Consider the following 20040-nt stretch of genomic DNA (forward strand, 5'->3'; position numbering starts at 1 on the left):
CTAAAAATACATAACAACAATATATATATATATATATAAATTATGATTATTAGTCCCTAAGTTGTCATACTCATAGACTACTAGGAAAAGCCTCAGTTTCGAGAGGTCCAAAAAGGTACCTTAGATCTTTGGTGAGCAGCGAAGCGTTGGTAACGAGATAGGCTAGTCGGTTTCAGCCGTACGACGGAAGTCCAGAGTACACTCCGACAAAAGGGTCTCCATTCGTATGAATAGTTCGAGATTTCCATCCCTTAGGATCTCACAAACCATATTTACCGAGAAAGTCGCGACCTACGCTGTCTTGATATCAAATATGTGGAGCGTTGTTACAAGGAAAAGGCGACTTGGAATCCTGATCGCATAGGATGCAGTCTATACCTTTCTGCATCTTTATGCATGTTCCTGTGATGTCTGAAATCGAGGTGTGATTATTACGGAAGACGACTAGCCCAAGGCACGGGAATTAATTACCGTATTGAGTGAGGGATCCGACAACCGCAATCCCGCTTGCCCTTCCGAATTTTACGACCCTGATCTTATTCAGGTTGACCCAGAGCATGCTGCACCTAGAGTCTGCTAGGACCGTAAGTTATCAACTTATACGCGTAAAAATTCATTTCGGCCAAGTTTCTTCGATTTCTTATTCTGTCAGGAAGACCTTTAAGCACGACTGAAAACAGAAAAGATTCCTAATGTCTCTTTAGACCAGGTCAAGCTTGGAAAACGGGCAAAGCGCTACTACGCCTTCACCCAGGCCCATATTGTTTTTCATTAAGATCGCAGTCATTAAGGCAAGCGTATTTTATATTACACTTACGTACGCCAAGATATGCTGAACCAAATCTCCTAGTGCAGTGTTAAATGCGGTTTTAAAACAATCAAACATTGCATATAGGAGGCTCGTTGGATTGCTAAGCGCTTGTTTAATGTCCGCTGTCAGGGTACTACATGCTATCTCCGTCTCTAAAATTCATGTTGTTTCTTCGATATAGCTTTTCTGCTCTCTAAGAAGGCAGACACTCTTTTGATTAGCGGACCAGCAAACAGTTCGTAGCATACGCTTTTTTTTGGCCATTCTACCTCATAACGGTGGCAAAGTTGGCTAGCCTTTACCTTCGCAAAGCAACTTTCCAGTGATTCGGCAGAGTGTCGGTACGCAGACACTCGCCAAAAAGTGCAATTAAGCAAGGGGCCAAAGTAAGGGCGCTTTTCAGGTGTTTACTACGAGTCCTACTTGAGCTCACTATTTTTTTTGTTCCGGAGGTTTGTGAGGACATGCAGGAGCTTTAGGGCAGAGAACCTTCGCTCGAGCAGGCTACGCTCTGTCCTGACTTATCACTGACCATAAAGAACGGCATCACTCGAAGCATCGTACCATTCATCGGAAACGTACCAGCGAAGCGACTAATCATTACAGTTGAACTTATTGCACGTACGACTGATTAATAACGCAACAATTTTTGAATGATAATTTTTATGGCTGGCACTTTGTTATTTGCCAACCATCCACCATCGTTAGGTGTTTTTTCGGTTGTGTGGCGTACGTTATTCGGCAGATTGTTTTAAGCGCCACGCCCAGAGAGACTACATGCTGTAAAGTCATTGGGTCAGGGTCTGTGTTTTCTGGGCGGGGGGAGGGGGAGGGGATTGAATTTATGACTGATTTTGACAAGCTGTAGCTTCCTGTATTGATGGCTTAAGGTACCGAGATAACTTCGCTTCCAGGGAACTTTTTACATACGGTAGGTTATACAATGTAGTAAGTTTCTGGAGGTTCGGGTTGATCCCATCGACACCAGAGGATCTATAAGCAATTGGAATGCGTGCTTGCATACATCCCTCCTTTTGCAGTGGGTTATTCCTTCCAAAGAAGCGACCTTTATTTTTGGTAACATCTGTGGCGAACACATCAATAACCGGTATTCCAGTACGTCCTTGAAACACCGGTATTGAGTGTGGGTTGATTATCTGGCAACTACGATCTGCAACCGTGTATCAACGTACTTGAGTTGGGTCGGTCTAGGCGAGCGACAAAATTACCAGCTATAATTATGAGGGAGGTCAAAGGGAGATACATTATTTACAGATAACCAATGAGCTTCTCTAGGAGCACCTGCGTCTTGTCAGACTGGTGGCAGACATAAGCTGCTACGCTGCAAATGCATGAGCCACGCAATGCGATAACGTTGTTTCCCGTCGTGGCAAGAAATAACTTAGTTTATGCTTATAAGACAAAAATGCCGCCATTAGGACATCCTGAACCACTACTCTCTCGAGTTGGGCAGTCTGCGGCGTAGAAGCCGGGGCGATTAGGTGAACAAGTCGCCCAAGTTTCCATCCGCACGAGAATATGGACATCCTCTTGAGCTGTCGGCTTAAAAGCGCTAATGTTGTAGCATCGTCGTTATCGCATTGGAAAATGCTTAGTGTCTCGCTGGGGCTTGGCCTCGTCGAGTACTCTGAGATCGATTTATGGTGTAGTTGCGATGGCAATGTCGAGAGCCACCTCGCCCTGATGGCGGCGTATGAACGGCCACTGCTGCGAAGACTTGATACACGGAGTTCTCCATCGCTCAGGGCAGAAGAAGGTGGCTGCGCAGGGCCACTGCCACGATGGTGAGCCCTACTTGTAAACGACGACTCCGGAATGCGGCCAGATATCACTGCTGGCCGATGCTGCAGGAGGATCATGTCCTAATGTACCTTGAGCTGCCGTTAATTCGAATCTGCTGCTTTTCTCTGGATCTTAATCTGCTTGATCTTCCGGATTTTCACACCTAAAAAAAAATTATTGTTGCTAAAGGCTATTCTTTTTGCTTCCTCGTCTCGGTAGCCGTATCGACAAGTCTCAACAACTGGATGTTGAGTGATGAAAATAGGCTTCATAAAAAAGATGGCACTACTTTCGGGCGCTTTGCAATCCTGATCGAATAGGGCCTCATATAATATGCAAACTTCGGACCTCGGCCGAGGGGTGGACCACTTTTTCCGCTAATGTTTCTCACGTGGAAATGTATTTATCTTTTCGAACTTCTACACATTCTTAGTACTCCACTTGCACAATAACTACTACCGGGTTGCTTTCGGTATCCATGTGTTTGGCAGCCTCGTCCATCATACTTTCAATACCCACTCTTGGGACTGCGCAGACGGTCACTGGTAACCTTTGGCGCCAGAGCGCTTTTGAGGCCGGGCCAATGGTCTCAATTCCAACCAAAAGTCTTGGTTTTATTCGATAGGCGTAACGCAGCCAAAGTAGGCAAAAACTCGGAGAAGTCGGCTATTTGGATGTCTGCTACTGAGGCCGAAAAAAAGCAGCTGTGTTTTTCTTTCATATGGGCCATCTTTTTCAAAGCGATCGTGCGGTGAAACGTGAACGATAAACAATTCACAGAATCAAATGTCCAGTCTAAACTACTATTAGAGGTAAAGCACAACAACACATGAAATCTTTTAAATTTTAACAAAAGCAGCCTGTACTCAGCTTCATTGAATAGATAGCAACGCGAATATGTCTATGCGCTAATAAAACAGTGGGTAGATATAGTACGACAGATTGGTTTAAGAATAACTATGTCGACGTAGCTATTAATGTGCGTAAAAAAGGGTAACTGAAAACGAATGAGAGATAAGGTTCTTCTGAGTACAAACAATGGGTTTGAACGGGCAGAATTGGGCGAACGGTTGAGGAAAGATTTTTTCATGGTATCGCAGTTGATATTCGTAGAAGACCCTAATGCATTTCTGAAACCTGTTGCTCAAAGAAAATGAAAGAAGAGCAGTAGACAGAATAACTATAAAGTAAGAACTATACGAATTGATGCAGAAAAAGAGCTAGATAATAATTAAGTCTTACTACCTTGACCTTCTTCATGGAAAACTATTTAGGCCCATATAATTCGGGTAGAACGACAACATAGCTAAAGCTCATTCGAAATACAGCAAAGTGCAGAAGGTAGCTTCATAAAGAAGAGACAACAAAGCAAGTAATGGTCCTGAGGTGGTACCTATTATAATCAATTGGTATTACTTTTATTAGTAGAGCTTAAAAAAATTACTTGAAGAAATAAACGAAAGCAAGTACACTTGCTAGAAAGTGTTTTTTTTATGGAAACACAAAAGAACCCTTGAAGGCATAGATACAGAATAATATAGGAGTTAGTAATTTAATTAAAAGGTAAAGATATATGTAAAAGAAAACTATCTCTACCCAAAAAAGGTGTTCCTATTCAGGGCGCTACATGTGCGAAAATTCTCAATGAGCAGCCTGTAGCGTGGCTTAGAGACAGAAACTATATACAAAGGTTTAGGCGGTGTTATAGACAACAGTCAAAACATAACTATGACTGATTCGAAAAAACCGCATGGTTTTTCAAGGTGTATGCTATCGTGTATTGCGCCCACACATAAAGAAACCATGTAAGTGCGATTGACAGAAAAATGAGCTTGTGACAGCAGTAACTGATCTTATGACTTTTATAAGAACTTAACAGATCTGTGGAAATAGCCTTAAGCATTACTTGAGCTACTTACTTTCATTTGCCTATTTACTATATGTTGTTTGAACCTCACAGAAATAAAACATCCGCAACTGTAAGTCCATGCTAAGCATTTTCCTGGAGCTTGATTTTCACTAAACCGTATGTAGCATCATATATTTATTGTGACATCGCTCTGAAAGGTGATAATAAGCGGTTTTTCCGTATGTATGGGAGAGTCTAGTCCTTTATTCTGGGGCGTAATAGATACGCTTTTTTAATAATAGTCTATCGTAGGGCGACCCCGTTTAGATTGGCCTTTTTAAGCTTGATTCTAACTATATAGTTTGTAAGAGGCCACAGAGTAGATATTAACGGATAATTATATAAAAAAACAAAGTTAAGAAGTCAAATCGACAACAATAACTGTACAAAAAATCCAAAACTAAATAGCAGATCAGCTGCCAGAAAACACACAATGCAGTGAAAAACGGATCAAACGGTGGAAATCAGAAAAGGCTAAGTACTAACCGAAGCAAGAAGCAGAATTCAGCGGTTTCGCCTGTTACAGAAGTTTATTCCTTTTACGGCATGATTTCTCGAGTAGTTACAGTAAAATTATCTAGCATGACCAATGATAAGCCAGTTAGTGGTTGATCACTCTTAGTAACTAAAGTTAATTGACACAAAACAGAGAGCTGCATCTTTTCTATACAACGATAGATAAGAAAATTCAGGCTTTCTTCACAAAGATAAAGCAGTTAGTTAGGTATTAGCTAGGAAAAGGAGGACAAATGTTGTAACTATATCATTATGATCTAATTTTCATGGCCTGCTATTACGTCTAGCACAATATCTTCACCGAAGCTTGGGTAGCCAGCCACGCTAATGAACGATCTAAAATTCTGGAGTTTAACTTCTGGAACGGCTTACAATTTTATTATACTGCACACTCCACATACCTGATCTATACACAGAGAATTAGGGAGTGTGTTAAAAGCTTTTCCATAAGGCCTTCCAAGACATCTTATACGGGAGAAAAAGGGGAGCAAGAATACTTAATGCAGCGGCGACCTCTAACAGCCTACAACTGTAAATTGCTAAAATCATATAATAAACATCTTCATTTACTTATTTCCAGATTTTATACATTTGCTGACAAATGGATTGTCAATTAAAAGTTTGCTGTCCAATGGAAGAAACTTAAAGAAGTCACGTTACTTGTTTTGGTAGTATTCTGGCTGGCCTCCCTATAATATTTACCGCTTAGGTTGGTGCTGATTTTAAAAGGTACTCGGTTTCTGTTAAGGTTTACGAAATGTTTAAAAAAGAAATAAGGTGATATAGCTAATGTTTAGCATTTAAATCATCTCAATTGCGAAATGAATATTAGCTTCTGACGTAGCTTTGATAGCGGATTCAGAATTTTGTGCTCATTTGAGGCCGGAGCCCGGCTTGAAGTATACCGATGCTACTGTTCTGTATCCTAAGCATTTATAGTTATTGAGCTTATTTTCAGTACTGGTTAGATTGTTTAAGAGTAATCTATCTTTATCTTTTTTGCAAGCATGTCCTTTGAAGACAGCAGAGAAATGTTTCGGTTAGTTTTAATATAAATTGATTATAATACATGCACTCTATATCAAGGCAGTCCGAGGCCACTTTACAAAACACCTGTACATTATCACGATTTGAATCGCTAATATTGTCAGCCGGGTTTGTTGCTATCGTTATTTCCAAACAGCAAAAATTTGCATAAAGTAATAATGAACTTAAAATGAAATACTAATAATATATATGACAAGCAAGGAAAAGGTAAGAAGGAGAAACGGTAAATGCTACCATTAGTTGTGAACCTAATAGAATAAGTTCTCAATTCTTCTTATTATCGCAAATAATAGTCGATACTGCTCCTCTCTCTTCCTTTTACTAATATTGAAACAATGTCATTTAATTTTTTGCAAATATTTTTTCTATAGCATTATTTTTGGCGTAACATTAGCCGTCTTCCAATACAGTTTCAATGAATCTCTACAAATTTAAGTCCTGCTGTAAAAAATCCCATTTAAATATACAGGAAAATTTTGCACAATTGTTTTTGCTATTGTTGTTGTTGTGGTGGTGGTGGTAATAACAATATAACAAGCCCTATTTGACTAGGATGCTGTGCCTAAATTAGTGTCAACAACAACAAAAAGGGAACGTATTTTGATTATACCATATATATATATATATATATATATATATATATATATTAAAAATAATATTAAAAAAATGCGGCCAAAGCTTTATTGCAGTTACAGTGGCAACAATCATCCAATGATCTCAAATATTCTTCGTTTCAAATACGCGTCCCGTTGCACATAAAAAGCGCTTCTGTCACAACGAAGAGGATTACTCAAGGTGACTATGTGTATTGTACACTATTCCGTACAGGTGTCGTTCTTATACGCATACCAATACATAGCATGCACTTCCCGCTACATTCTGACAAAGCGCGAGATCTCCTCGTCCTCTATCGAGTTGTTTCACGCCGGCCTCTTTCGCACCTTTACTATACATATCAGTCGTAATCGGCTCATATTATCCGCCGGCTTGCTCACTGAAAGATGACCTCTTTGATATCAAGGCAACAGTGATTAGAGCGCTAATCAAGAAGACAGCAGAGAAATGTTGATTTTTTATTGGCTGAGTGGAATGTGTACTAATTCTTCAAGAGATTTTCACTGTGAATACGACTTTTTAAGAACGTCTATTACATTGTTTTTGGCAAGAGCTCCCTATTGTATAACGATATGTTAACAGTAATGCAATTTTGAGCCCAACTACTTGTCGTTATTACCTTCTACAGTTCCTCTGAACAAAGTTACCTTGGAATCCATTGGTTGTAACAGGTTGGTGGCCCGTAACTAGTCCCTAGCAGCTTGCATCAGAATAAAACATCAGAATTAACTTCATTTGTATATTTTTTTTTCGCACTGTGTGACATGTGTCTCGTATTGTTTTGTGTTCAAGTGTTGTTTAAACACGACATTCTGTAAACATTCAATTTTGGCGCACAATTCACTTGACTTTTCCCTTGGAAACTTACAATCAATTACTAATTCCTTTTTGTGAATGAAGAACACATTGAGAGCGCTTGCATTACACAAACTGAAACAAGCTCGTAAAGACCTAATTTTAGCACTTTAGTGAAAATGGCACGTCCAATTCAGCGATCTAATAAAAAAAAATATGAAAAAAAAGCCAAAAATACACATGATAAAAAGCCATTCCCATGCGGAAATAGCTGATAACACAAAAACGCAGCAACACAATTTACCAGATCTTGGTATAACATAACAAATCTTACTTTCAGACGTTTTCGTCATGTTGTACATAACTAAGCCTTTTTTATTCTAGCTAGTAGAACACTGATAACGCTTCTTTATAATCTAGACATTGTAACGGTCATTTCATCGAGACAGATGTACTTCCAACTGTTATTGGCTCCTATATGTAACTCATATTTGAAGTATAACGATCTCCGAGCCTGCTGCGTCTAGCTCGTTTAGGCTGTAGAACATGGCATCCGTTTAATGGCTTTGTCGTGGCTGATCTCAAAAATCGTCCAATGGTTTCTGCTCGATAAATCTATCACAATATAACTCTTCTTAATGCGGAGTGCTAGGTTCCTCTTTACGGTACGTCTCAGTGTTAGGTTTCGTTCATGTTTTTCGTAAATACTTAGGGTGTTTCCGATTTTTTAATTCGGGGAGTTGTGCTTTAACTGTTATTAAATCTCCTAATTTTGCAGTCATATTTATGTGTCTATATGTATGGTCCTTCCTATGAACCGACGTAGTCTTAGAGTAATTTAGATGGATTCGTGTAGCAGGAGCAGGTTTTTCTTGCTAGCAATGTGTACTCGCTTTTGGCGAATTGGTAATATGGTTTGCACAAACATGTAAAATATTTGGTTAAGATCGGCATCAACTGTAGGCAATCACACGCATTTTCTAGCTAGATTTTTAATTTTTTTGATTTTAGGCGTTTGATGTTAGGTGTCCAATGACTTGTCTCAGCAGGGTTCTAGAAATAGAAATACTTTTCCCGCGAATAATACTGTTATAAATAGTTGAAAATATCTGTCCCAAAAGGTGTTGCAAGCCATAACGTCTCATCATATGTTGTAGCTTGCTTGATTTGTTCCCAGTAAATAGCTTGGTACTGATTTATTTTGCTGATAGTTCTTCACAATGCTGGGGTGAACGTAAAGGTGTAAACGTAAAGGTAATGGGACTTTTTATGTGTTATTATTGAAATATACACAGACAAAAACAATAGCAATATCGAAAGCTCGGCCAATAACTCGTCTTCGAAACTTGGTGTGGAAATTGTACCAACTATATTTATAGGTAGTACGTTCATAATATCTTATTATATGTATATATATACATAATATCTTAAGATTAACCTTCGCGATATTTCTACGACACGTTGTTGAGCTTTGATCTAATGGTCGTGATCGAAACAGAATGCTTAGCTCAATGGACGGTATGTCGGTATGCTTCTCTCCAATCCTGTATCCAGGACTAACGAGGCCCTACTGCTGCAAGCTAAGGATACTTGTACTAAATGAAAAGCTTAGATCATTTGCGCTATCAATACTAGCTTTCTTCATGTTACAGTAAAAGCATACCATATTAAATAATTATAAAACTAGGAAAATACGGGTGTTGTTCTCATGCATACGATGTACTGCCAGCTGACAAATGGGTAACTATGAGCAGCAATTACAAAATTTTATTAAGTTCAAGTGAATGCTATTGGTTTGTGTAAATGTATTCCACTCACGCCGTGCAGTACAATGCCGGACGTGACACAGAATCAATGTGTGTATTTCCAGACAACGAAAGTAAGCACATACTCATGACACTCAGTGTTATTTCCAAGATTCCTGGGTTTTGCCCACAACCTGGATGTCAGCCTTTATTATTAGAATTTTTATTACTAGCTTCCTTCGAACCTGGATTTGTAGGAGTCCAGGTTAAATATCTGTACTCGTATAATGATAGGGAAGCTTAACGGCTGTTAGCATATCGTTTATTAGCCGAATGTTACCTCTGCGCCAAACAGTGTATACTCACGGCTCATAGAAACTAATAATTGCTACACTAATTCAGTCGAAATATGTTTCAGGCCTCTTTTGCTTTCCTTGGTATTATGATCCTTAAACGAAGGTTTTTTATATCCACATATAATCACATCAGGAAGATTCACTGTGTTTTAACGGAAAAAAAATATTCATAAACGAATTTATAAGACAAATTATTTGCCGTATACAGGAAGTTCCTAAAACATATAGCAACTATCGTAGGAACTGATACAACTAAGTTAAAGAACGATTCTGTTTTATAGAGTAAGCATGGGGCTATAGGACATTGTTTACACTAGGTATCGCAACTACTTTTTTCTGACAGATCAGACTAAAACAAATTTAAGTTCTGTGACTTTTTACGTTCTCTATACAAATTCTAGCTATACATATGTACACATATTTGTGCTAGTTGTACACTGAACGCTGCTTTTAGACGGTTACGATATGTATAGCGATGTCGTACATGTATTACAATGTAGAGTTATTATGAGCAATTTACAGTCACTGTCTCCTTAGCATTCACTATTTATATCAATACACGTTCAAATACTCATTGTTAGCGCATTTTTAAAAAAAAAACGCATTTAAATCCGATTGAAAGAACATGCTATGGTCTCCCGTCGTTATTTTCTTCTAATCCACGGTTTGATGTGGTACATATCTATAACGGATAATATGCGGTTTATGAACCGTAGGAGAACTTTTCGGATCTAAAAATTAGAAACTTTATCCCAGTTTGTATGTCGTTCGTCCATGCATGATGCTACATTTTTTTTACCGACATATTTAGTGCTCCATTGCTAATAATTTTATGCATATTGAGAGCGCTGTAACCGATCTAACTGGTCAGTTTTGGATCGATATATCTTCCACAGGTAAACAAGATGCATGTTGTAAGTTCCAAAAAAATGTTAAGTTAGAAAAGAAGCTCCTTTTTAAAAACAATTTTTTTACACTTCCTAACACTTGTTGTTTACTTTCCGCGCAGCTTCAGCTGGCGACAAATCTTCACAGATGGATGCTCTAGATGAAAAAAAGTGTATTTTTGCATCTTGCCTAAGTCAAAACACTGCTGAAATAACTTCAGAAATTGATCTTTTTGTACAGTAACGATGCTATCCTTAAAAGGACTGCTCACGAAGTATTTGTTATGTTTGAAAATTGTATATGTGGAATCAAGAGGATGTCTCGTACTCGACCGTACGAAATTGATGACGACTATCTGAAGCCAGTTTTGGAAAACGACTTGGAAATTGGCCGAAACAATAAGTTGCTGTTACACAATCGTGGTTAGCCACCAAAAGTCCTTTAAATTTACCTAGAACTCTGAATCCACATAAACTCTCGGAATCCAATAAGGAATTACGGCTTAGCGCTGTATCTCAACATCTCGCCAGATATCAGGCGTTACGCGGCCACAATGATTGATTGGTGAGCCACCATCGATGAGAAGCGGTAACTGTACGTCAATACAAACCTGGAATCGGACCGGGTGGTTCCAAGAAAGGGACGAAGGGCTAGCACCCTGCTAGATTAGCGTCCAAAAAAGACTATGCTTTGTGTTTAACGGGACTGTAAATTACTGCCAATTGCTTGTTACAAACCAGACAGTTGATCGGCACGCTTGTTGGGCCCGGTTGCATTAAGTGCCTCAGGCTACTTAAGAGAAAAGACCCGGCAGACCAGGTCAATTCGTCCCACGCTATGACTACGCGAGGCCACATACGGCAAATATTGCCAGAACTGTCCTCTTCGACGATTGTTTACGGCATATCCCGCGGACCTTGCGTCGACGATGTTCACTGGGCAATCATTCTTGTGGACTTACCTTCGACATAGATCAACAATTCAAAACGTGGTTTGAAACGAACCCATTTGGTGGAAAGATGGTAGGAAGTTATGAACTGTGGCGGGCGGGGGAAACATAACATAATAACTTATTGTCACAGAAGTAAAGAAAAATTTGGTGTTTCGTAGTCACTGAAATAGACGGGAACATTTTTTTCCAACCTAGTAGATGGCACAAGGAATGTCGTAATCGAAGAACCTAATTACGCTTATTCCTTTCTCTCATTTCTTCGATAGTGAAGATTATAACATCTCCCTTATAGCAGACCCTGTTCTTGCAACGAGGGCCCAGTTCGCATCTAAAATAAAAACACTCAGTCATGAAATTGACGACTGCTTATCTGCCTTTTCGGGATGCTTCAAGGATACTAATTGGGGCTTTTTTATATTCTATTTTCGCACAAACCCCCGAACTTCAGGTGTGTTCACGACAAATATCGTAGAAGATGCGTGCGTGACACGTAAAATCGTGCAAACGGGTAGTGAGAGCGCTATCAAAGAACTGAAGCTCACGTGGTGGGATCTCAAGTGCACCTTCAAAAGGGGTTTGAGGTTCTAAATCCAGATTTCCCGCACGGCAGAGTCCATCGCTCGACTATATAACTTGAATCTTAAAAATTTTATTATGCAAGACTCTTAGTCTTAGATTGTATTAATCGCTAGTTTTTTTTTCAGACTGGAATACGATGCCCAAATAGACATGATAACCTATAGCGTGTACAGGAGCGTGAACATTATAACTGCTGATTCCCCTTCGAGATGTGCTAGAGTACATTCAGGTGTCGTTACGTATCAACGAAGAAATCATATTCGGGTTTTGAGAATAGAATAAAAACCGTAGGTCTAACTTTTTATAAATCGACCAAGTAATCTCCATAGCGCCCTCTTGCATTGCACCCGTTTACCACTTGCAGTTACACCGTTATCCCATTCAAAACAGGCCACAAATTACATCCCACCCGCAATATTTCAATCTTGCTGTGGCCATCCCGTTACCCTACTTTAGCAACTCGACATTATTCTCTTAATTTTTGAACCTACTTCCAGTGATTCTGAATAGATTAATCGTGATACATACATGAATATATATATATATTTTCCTCATGAGGGGTATTCATGCTAAAAGATTTCACGTGTTAATAAAAAGTACCCGTTGTCTTATTACTATTATGTAGCTGTTCCATTCAACTTTTTCAACCGTTGACATTATTCTGTTACCTTCAACCTAATAAGGTTGAATTCTCATTTTTAAGTGGAACTAGCGCTTAGTCTGGCGTCAACTTTTAAGATTTTAAATCAATATGTTCATAATTTCATAGATTCCGACTGTGCTCTCTTGTTCTTCTTATATATGAGCCGTTGGTCGGTGATTAATAACATACTGGCTAGCGTTCAAGGCTTCTCAGCGCCTTTGAATTAACAGGTATATATATATACATTTCTTCGGCCTTACACTGGATCATTACTGTTAGCCGCTGTACATACATATTGCATTGGCTCTTCGTAATAAGTGCGGTGACGGTCTCATGTTCTCGATAACGCCTCCCGACCGTCCTCGAAGTGAAGCGTCGTTACTGAAGTCATTTTACGGTCCCAGGCCGTTCGTACTGCCATTCGTCATCGTAGTAGTTGCCGGCGCCTTCTTTCCCTAAAGTGCTTCGCCGAGCATGCTGTTCCGCCCTATGTTACAGCGCCGACGACCACATAAACGATGTATCCCGCCGCTACCGGTATTAAGAGTTTGCAACAAAAGTGGCCTGTCGGACTCCTGCGTTTCTGGTGACATTCCCGTCCTCTCACAAACTGGGTGGAAAAACGGACAGTAGGCTAGTCTCTTGGTTTTATTTTTGTCTTTATATCTTAATCGCGCTCAAACTGCGATAGATATACAATTATAAATCGTAGAGAGTTCAAGAGTCTCCATTGCACACCACTTAGCAGGACATACGCAAATTATTCCAGTAATGAGCGGATTCATCTACATATCTTATTTGTAACCAAGGCATTGCAAAGCGATTCCTATAATACTATACAACGGGCACATTGAGGGATATATAGGTACTCATAGTCGCTATTTTATTTTAGTTCATCCAGGGTCGAGCTTTCGTGCGTGTTTTTATTATTACGTTACGCCAGCTTAAAGTTTTCCTATGCACTACATATAAGATGCAACTTCAGCCAAATATCTTCTTAAAACCCGCTTGCATGACCCGCGTTGCTTCGCATAATTGTAAATCACAAGTCTTTCGTTACCCGTCACTTACCCTTGCTTCCACAGAACCCATGATACGATAATTTTGTTTATCTACATAATATTTCAGCTGAAATGAGTTTCCTCGGAGAAGATAATGTTATTAAAGAAGTCGCTAGTACATGCTTGGAGGCCCAACATGTGGCCAACGAATAGATGCCGCTTGTGACAATTTTCAGTTTCCGACGGCTGAGTCAGCTATACTTTGCAGGAATGAAAAGGCATCTTTCCCTCGCGGGCAGGGCTACGATGTCTGCTTAACGGCTTCGTACTTGTGACGAAGCCGTTAAACAGGCATCCGTAATGCTCCGTGTGGTAGCGATATGATCCATTCGTCCCGTTTATAGTGTTTCTGTAGTTACTACAAACAGAAGCTAATACCTTGAATCAGTCGCTTTACTGCTCTCGTCAGCGGGAAGTACCGCCTCTATTCTGTGACAAACCTTTGGAGTGTCACCGTAGTAGACTCCGCATTTTAATAGCAAATTTTTACGAACGCTTACGATACGAATTATCGATCATCACAAACCGTGTGATGTTTCTTATTCGATTGTCTGATAGCCTCCTTGCAAGTTCGCATGGGGAAAGTGAGTAAACAAAACAGCACCCTATACTAACGTACGTGCAATTGTAGATTGGATTCCATAAGCTCCTTGTTGTTCATCCTACCTGCGTTTAGCGCTACTACAACATTTACATGCGTAATTTCCGCCAGTGCAGGCACGCTCCTCCACAGTCTGAGCTCTATTATGAACCACCTGCTAGAATTACCAGGAGCGACATTTTCAATATTACGACCAGGATGTGGTCAGCTGACATAACTTCTAGCGAATTACTAGACATGGAGGTGCTTAGAATGATTTCTATGTAATCTGTGTAGTGCTATCTGGCGTAGTCTTGTTAAGATCACGTAATCGTTCAGTGTTACGAGGCATTCCTGGCCGACTGAGAACGACTGTCGATGGTAGTGTGGGGCACATCGTGGCCTTATAAAAAAAAGGCCACGGTGTGCCGAACAACTGCTTTCATTTCAGTTCGTACGTGACTTAAATCTAAGCAACTGACAGATGTAAATTTCGAGTCGAGTACGGTATAAAGAATCAGTCGTTTTAACGTAATAACAAAGTTCTTCCATTGCTTAGTGATGACCCTGAATAACGCACCAGCGTGATCGAATTCCGACATGTGCCGGTGTTCGATATTGGAAATGGTTCCGAGCAAAGCTGTGTTGAAAAAGTAGCATGCATGCCAAACTCCAAATATGGTTGCACGTCAAATTTAACAGTGACAAAATTAACTGTTGCGTGCATGCTGGTTTGTTCAATTGCTTTCGTGGAGACTATTGCAAAAGAAAGAAAATTCTAAATCGTTGAATTTATAGTGTACGCCGAAAACAACACGTTAGCTTTTTACATATATATACACTGGAACATGATAGGTATGTTCGGCAAAAGGTACTCGGCCCGAACGCTCGGGGAACTAACATCCAATTAACTGATTGACTCGTTGATCATTTATTCTCCAAATTGCGTCAATCGCTATCAATCCTAGCAATTTGCCTGAGCCTTTCACGTGCCAGTGGTTGACGTATAGACGATATCCGGTTGAGACATATATTAGTTGTAGATACGCACCATTCAAATACACAAGCACACCCCTTTTCTACATGCCCTCTGTGCTGACGAAATCATTTGATCGATATATTTCTGCCTGCAATTACGGTCAATTTTTGAGCGTGTGCCTTGTTGTGCTTGGCGTCTATTGACAGCACCTTGCTGGCTAGGGCGCTGCGTATGCACTATTCAATTGGCGTTTATGTCCACTGAAATACCCTAGGTGTCGACGCCGCCGGAGAACCTTGATAATCTACGGCTAATGATGAATTAAAGAGCTATGACTCGCGAACCGATAGTCCGTGAACGACAAGTTCTAAGCAAAGCCAGCTCCTCGGCCGGAAGCGTTAACCAGGCATGGCACTGAACGACGCCATACAATTCCGTAACCTTTAAGCGGAGCGTTTCTCAAAACTGCTTTCTAGTTTTATACTGTCTCTGACGTCTGCTAGATATATTAAATGAAAGAATCTAGGACAGTATGTTCGATTTCTTAGAGCGGTATAGCGGTCAGGTGCATTTCCAGCACTAACCTTACGCCACCTGTAGAGAACAAATCGGCTCCACCTGCCACCCAGTAAGCGCATCATCGCTTACAAGTCTACGTAGTATATGCCGCTACTGGTTTACGACGTTCATGTAAACCCTTTTCCTGCATTTTCACTTTGCTTGAAAGAACCCTCCTGTCTACAAGGCAACTGCTGCTTAACTTCGAATCATTACTATCAAGCGTGTTTATCACTTCGCATTGGTACCATTTCGTATTTTCTTTAGATCCTATCGTCGATTTTAACATTCACACCTTCCTATTCTCCAGTTTGCGTTTCCCTCTAACTGCTACCTTATTTAGCCTTCGTTTAATGGCTACAGGAAGCACCGGCTTCGAGTCAGAGTTTTTTGAAGCTACCGCGAGTCTAATGTCTTATTGTTCGCTCCAAAAGTGACTTCAGATTTCGCTAGTGCGAATATCTTTTTTTACAGTCCTCGAAATTGATGACCTATGCCCCTTCTGCAAACACCCGTTTTTGCATCAGCGGCCGCCTAAACCTTGGAAATGACATAGGCATCAGCCTGCTTCATTCTGGCATCTAGTTAAAGTTTGACTTCGCTTTGACAGACGCTGCACGACAAATAGGGCACTTCAGGCCAGAGCATACGTCCAGAGAAGAGATTCTCCACTCGAAACGTTACTTCTGACTTCATCGCGAACCGTCGATCAAAGAAAACCGTCTCAGTCTATAAGAAGTAAAAACACTTGTTTCTGTTCCATTGCCATGACTAGCGACACCATACTTAAGTGTCATACATACACATCTATACATTCATTAAAACCTCATTGTTCACTTACTTACCTGAGAAGACATAGACGACACTGATCACGCGATGGCATTGTTTCGTGGCGCTTTTTTAGGTTCCGTGGACCAAACTGCTCGGCCACGTTTTTCGTCGACTATCACTATCTCGCGATTGCTTATTTTAAGTCACACTTTTGCTGAATCCACAGTAGCGAAGTTGAAAGTGAACGGCGATGGACTTTGGTCCTCACTAAGACTCATTGGGCAGTCGAATTTCGTTCGTCACTTTGTGCGCGATGCGAATGGAATATCAGGAATAGAACTCCCCATTGAACAATTATCTTTAGCCTTGGAGAACGCAGCATCGCTGTCATTAGCAAACGCCAGGAAAATCCCCTTTAACTCAGAATTCATCTCTGAGCGGTTCTGCAAACCTGCAGCGAATGTAACCGGATAGAGTTTTCTATAAGGTTTTTTTCGCCTGACAAAGTATTGCCATTTAAGCTAGCCCGAATACCGCCGTACTTCTTAAATTGGAGGTACCCCAAAACCTAGTATTTACTTTGGACGTACACCTTCTGAATTTGACATCCCCAGCACTTGAACGTTCTCGAATTGGCATCGAACATTTCAATCAATATGCTTTTCTGGGGCTCTTCTATTCTCCTAGGGAAAATGATATACTCTTGCATAGGAATGAAAAAAGTATTTAATCAGTACTCTTTGCTGATAGTTTGGCAATAACTACAAACCTGCGTACAGAATTTGATACTAAGCAGTTAAAGAGGACACAGCTGGTTGCTGTGGAGTTTTTTTTACGTCTGAAACTGTAATGTAGCAACGATACATTTATTTAAAGGATTAAATATTGACTTGCAAATGCAAACAAATATTATTGGGATTAAAGAAAGCTTTCCTCTAACATTTTAAACGAGCGAGTTCTTTGAAACTAGACCAAGACGTTAACTGCAATAGCGATTGTCTATTTAGATTAGGTAAAGTAATTGCGAAGCTAATGTTGTCGAAGCACTTATTTCATGCCTAAGGTGGGTGGCAAGACGTATTTGATTAAAGAATATTAGCTTTTTTGTACTTCAACATGGTCAAGTGATACTGTCGATTTCATTAAGTCTAGGCGTATTTTTTGGTCTTCATATGATAGAAATCTACAGCCGTCTTATAGTTGTCGAAAAGCCAACTGAAAATTAAAATCATGTAATGTTTGATGCAATTTTCACTTTTCTGAATATATTATAACATGCTAGTAGTCGTCTGGCAGGAAAACTAGAGTAAGGATATGCAACTAAGACGATACGCTATCAGCTTATCCAACTCACGATAGTGTTTGAGTATACCCGTGCCTCACAGCATCCATTAGAATATTGCTAGCTTGTGACCCAGTGCTACCTTTATGGGCTACTTTGACTTTTGTATAATCGCTGCGCTGTTTATTGGTGGGATTAGTTAAATGCACTGAGAGACACGGCGATATACGTATCGTGTTGAGCGTGGTCGTTCGAGTTTTCCGTTACGCTAACAGGATTGTTATTTCAGCAATGATGCGAGACTGTCTTGTATGGAAGGCACTACCGTAAGTAACAGTGGGGCGAGAGGAATGTGACGTGGTACTCAAATAATCCACACCTGAGGGACCTTTTCCGGAGAGGGTTGTGGTAAGAACACCGATCGTAATTCTCCTCCATCCAACATTGCTTAATGATCGTCGATGTGCATACATTCGGCACACTGGGCTGACCTGTTACCTCCCTGTACACATGCATAAGGAGTTAGTGCCTATGGTTCGAGTGGAGCGCTGTTGTCGCTCGCTTTCATTCAGTTTTTGTTAGATCGTTTTAATACGTTCACATAATGAGTAGTTAACCTTTTGCTGAATGTTGAACGGAGTTGTGTAGCGGTTAAGGTCGTGACTTGCTCGGTACGTTTGAGAAGTCAACGGATTGTGAAGCTAGGGTCTTCGAGTTGACATTTACTCAGTGCTGTTATTCATTTGTGCAAATTCTCTGCGACAATGGCCTCACTGAAACGTTCTCCAGAACTGGAAGAGATCATTACGGACACCCAGATGGATTCCTTGGCAGTGGGGGAAGTATTCTATGCAGCTGTGGCAACTACGGATATGGGTCTGCCAGTGGGACAGTGTCGACGCTGTTCCCATGTAACTGGCTTGGACCGCTTCCAAATGAGAAGAGTTTCGGAAGATATCGTCAGGTTAGATGAAAAAAACTACTCAACAATATCAGCGCATCTCTCTGGTGCGACACTGTGTGAACAACATGTATTTGTGATATTTACACATACGTAGAAAACAACGAAGAGTACGGCTGTTTTTCGTTTTCTTTCTAACATAATAGAGAGTAGTTACTCAGATATTTAAAGCTGTAACTGTGGCTAGAAATATGAATGTCCAGAAAAGGAACACAGGCAACAAATCAGAAAAGGTACCGGCAGATTATGAAGAATAATAAGTGAGATCTCTCTCTATCATTTTATTAGGTTCTTTGAAGCTATAAAAAATAAGCCGATAGTCTCAAAAAAACCTTTAAACCATTATAAAGTAAAACAGCGTCTCGATATACGTTAGGCATACTCCCCAGTATTGTTTACTCGTGAAAACCATCACTGTGGAAGCTCTTCGACGAGTGTGTACTTTCGGTTTACATTGCCATACCTAATTTGTTATTGATGGCTTATTTATGAGAATTGATCGATAAATAAGTTGCGTCACCTATTTTTCGTTTAAAAGAGTGGAAGCAATAAAAATCGCGTGGATTTGAATATGGATAACATGGGAATAAAACCGTTTCCTGGTTCCGCTTTCCTCGGCTCAGGTCGTCATTGAAGTGTGACGATGAGATCGGCCATTGTCGTCGTTGGGTATTTTCAAATCCTCGTATGTTGTTGATTGTCGCGCCACCCATCCTCTTTAGATATCTGAGATGTATAATGGTAGCACTGACCTACCGTTTTTTTATTAATACCCTGTAATAGAAAACGTTCTGATTTTCACCGCGAGCGTGGGCATTGGCTTCTCGCCCGAAGCTATTCGACAGTACCACCGAAGTCGCTCTCTCTGAATCACCGCTCTGCTTTTGCCTGACCGGTCTCTGGCGGACGTTGTGGTCTGTTTTACTATGTTGCTTACGGCGACGATGTGCTCCAAGCAAAGTCATCATCTTTAACAATTGCGCAAATTGTATTGAGAGCTCACCGCACGTATTTGCTAAGCCAGTATCAGATAGCCAACGACCCAGTACATATTCGTCAAATTTATTGTCTGCTAACGGTGCGCAACTTAAAAGTTATTGAAAATTTTTTTTACCAGCTAGTAGATAGGAGCAAATTGATAGATATCTTACGGTCAACGATATAAACGTAGAATAAATGCTGTAGCCAT

General features: G+C 40.3%; 1 protein-coding gene across 2 annotated transcripts in view; it reads left to right on the forward strand.

The window, feature by feature from the left end:
• Positions 1 to 18319: 18319 nt before the first annotated feature.
• The window catches only part of LOC111247800 (solute carrier family 41 member 1-like), a 45492-nt gene continuing 43771 nt past the window's right edge, over positions 18320 to 20040 (forward strand). The window contains exon 1 of one of the 2 annotated variants that reach the window (XM_086983610.1): positions 18320 to 18854. In XM_086983610.1, coding sequence (XP_086839736.1) covers positions 18655 to 18854 — 200 coding nt within the window. In that variant the 5' untranslated portion in view covers positions 18320 to 18654. The remainder of the gene's footprint in view (positions 18855 to 20040) is intronic. The other variant, XM_022799204.2, reaches the window with a different exon arrangement.

The sequence above is a fragment of the Varroa destructor genome, unplaced genomic scaffold (assembly GCF_002443255.2).
Source record: "Varroa destructor unplaced genomic scaffold, Vdes_3.0 BEIS01000003.1, whole genome shotgun sequence".
Classification (NCBI taxonomy): domain Eukaryota; kingdom Metazoa; phylum Arthropoda; class Arachnida; order Mesostigmata; family Varroidae; genus Varroa; species Varroa destructor.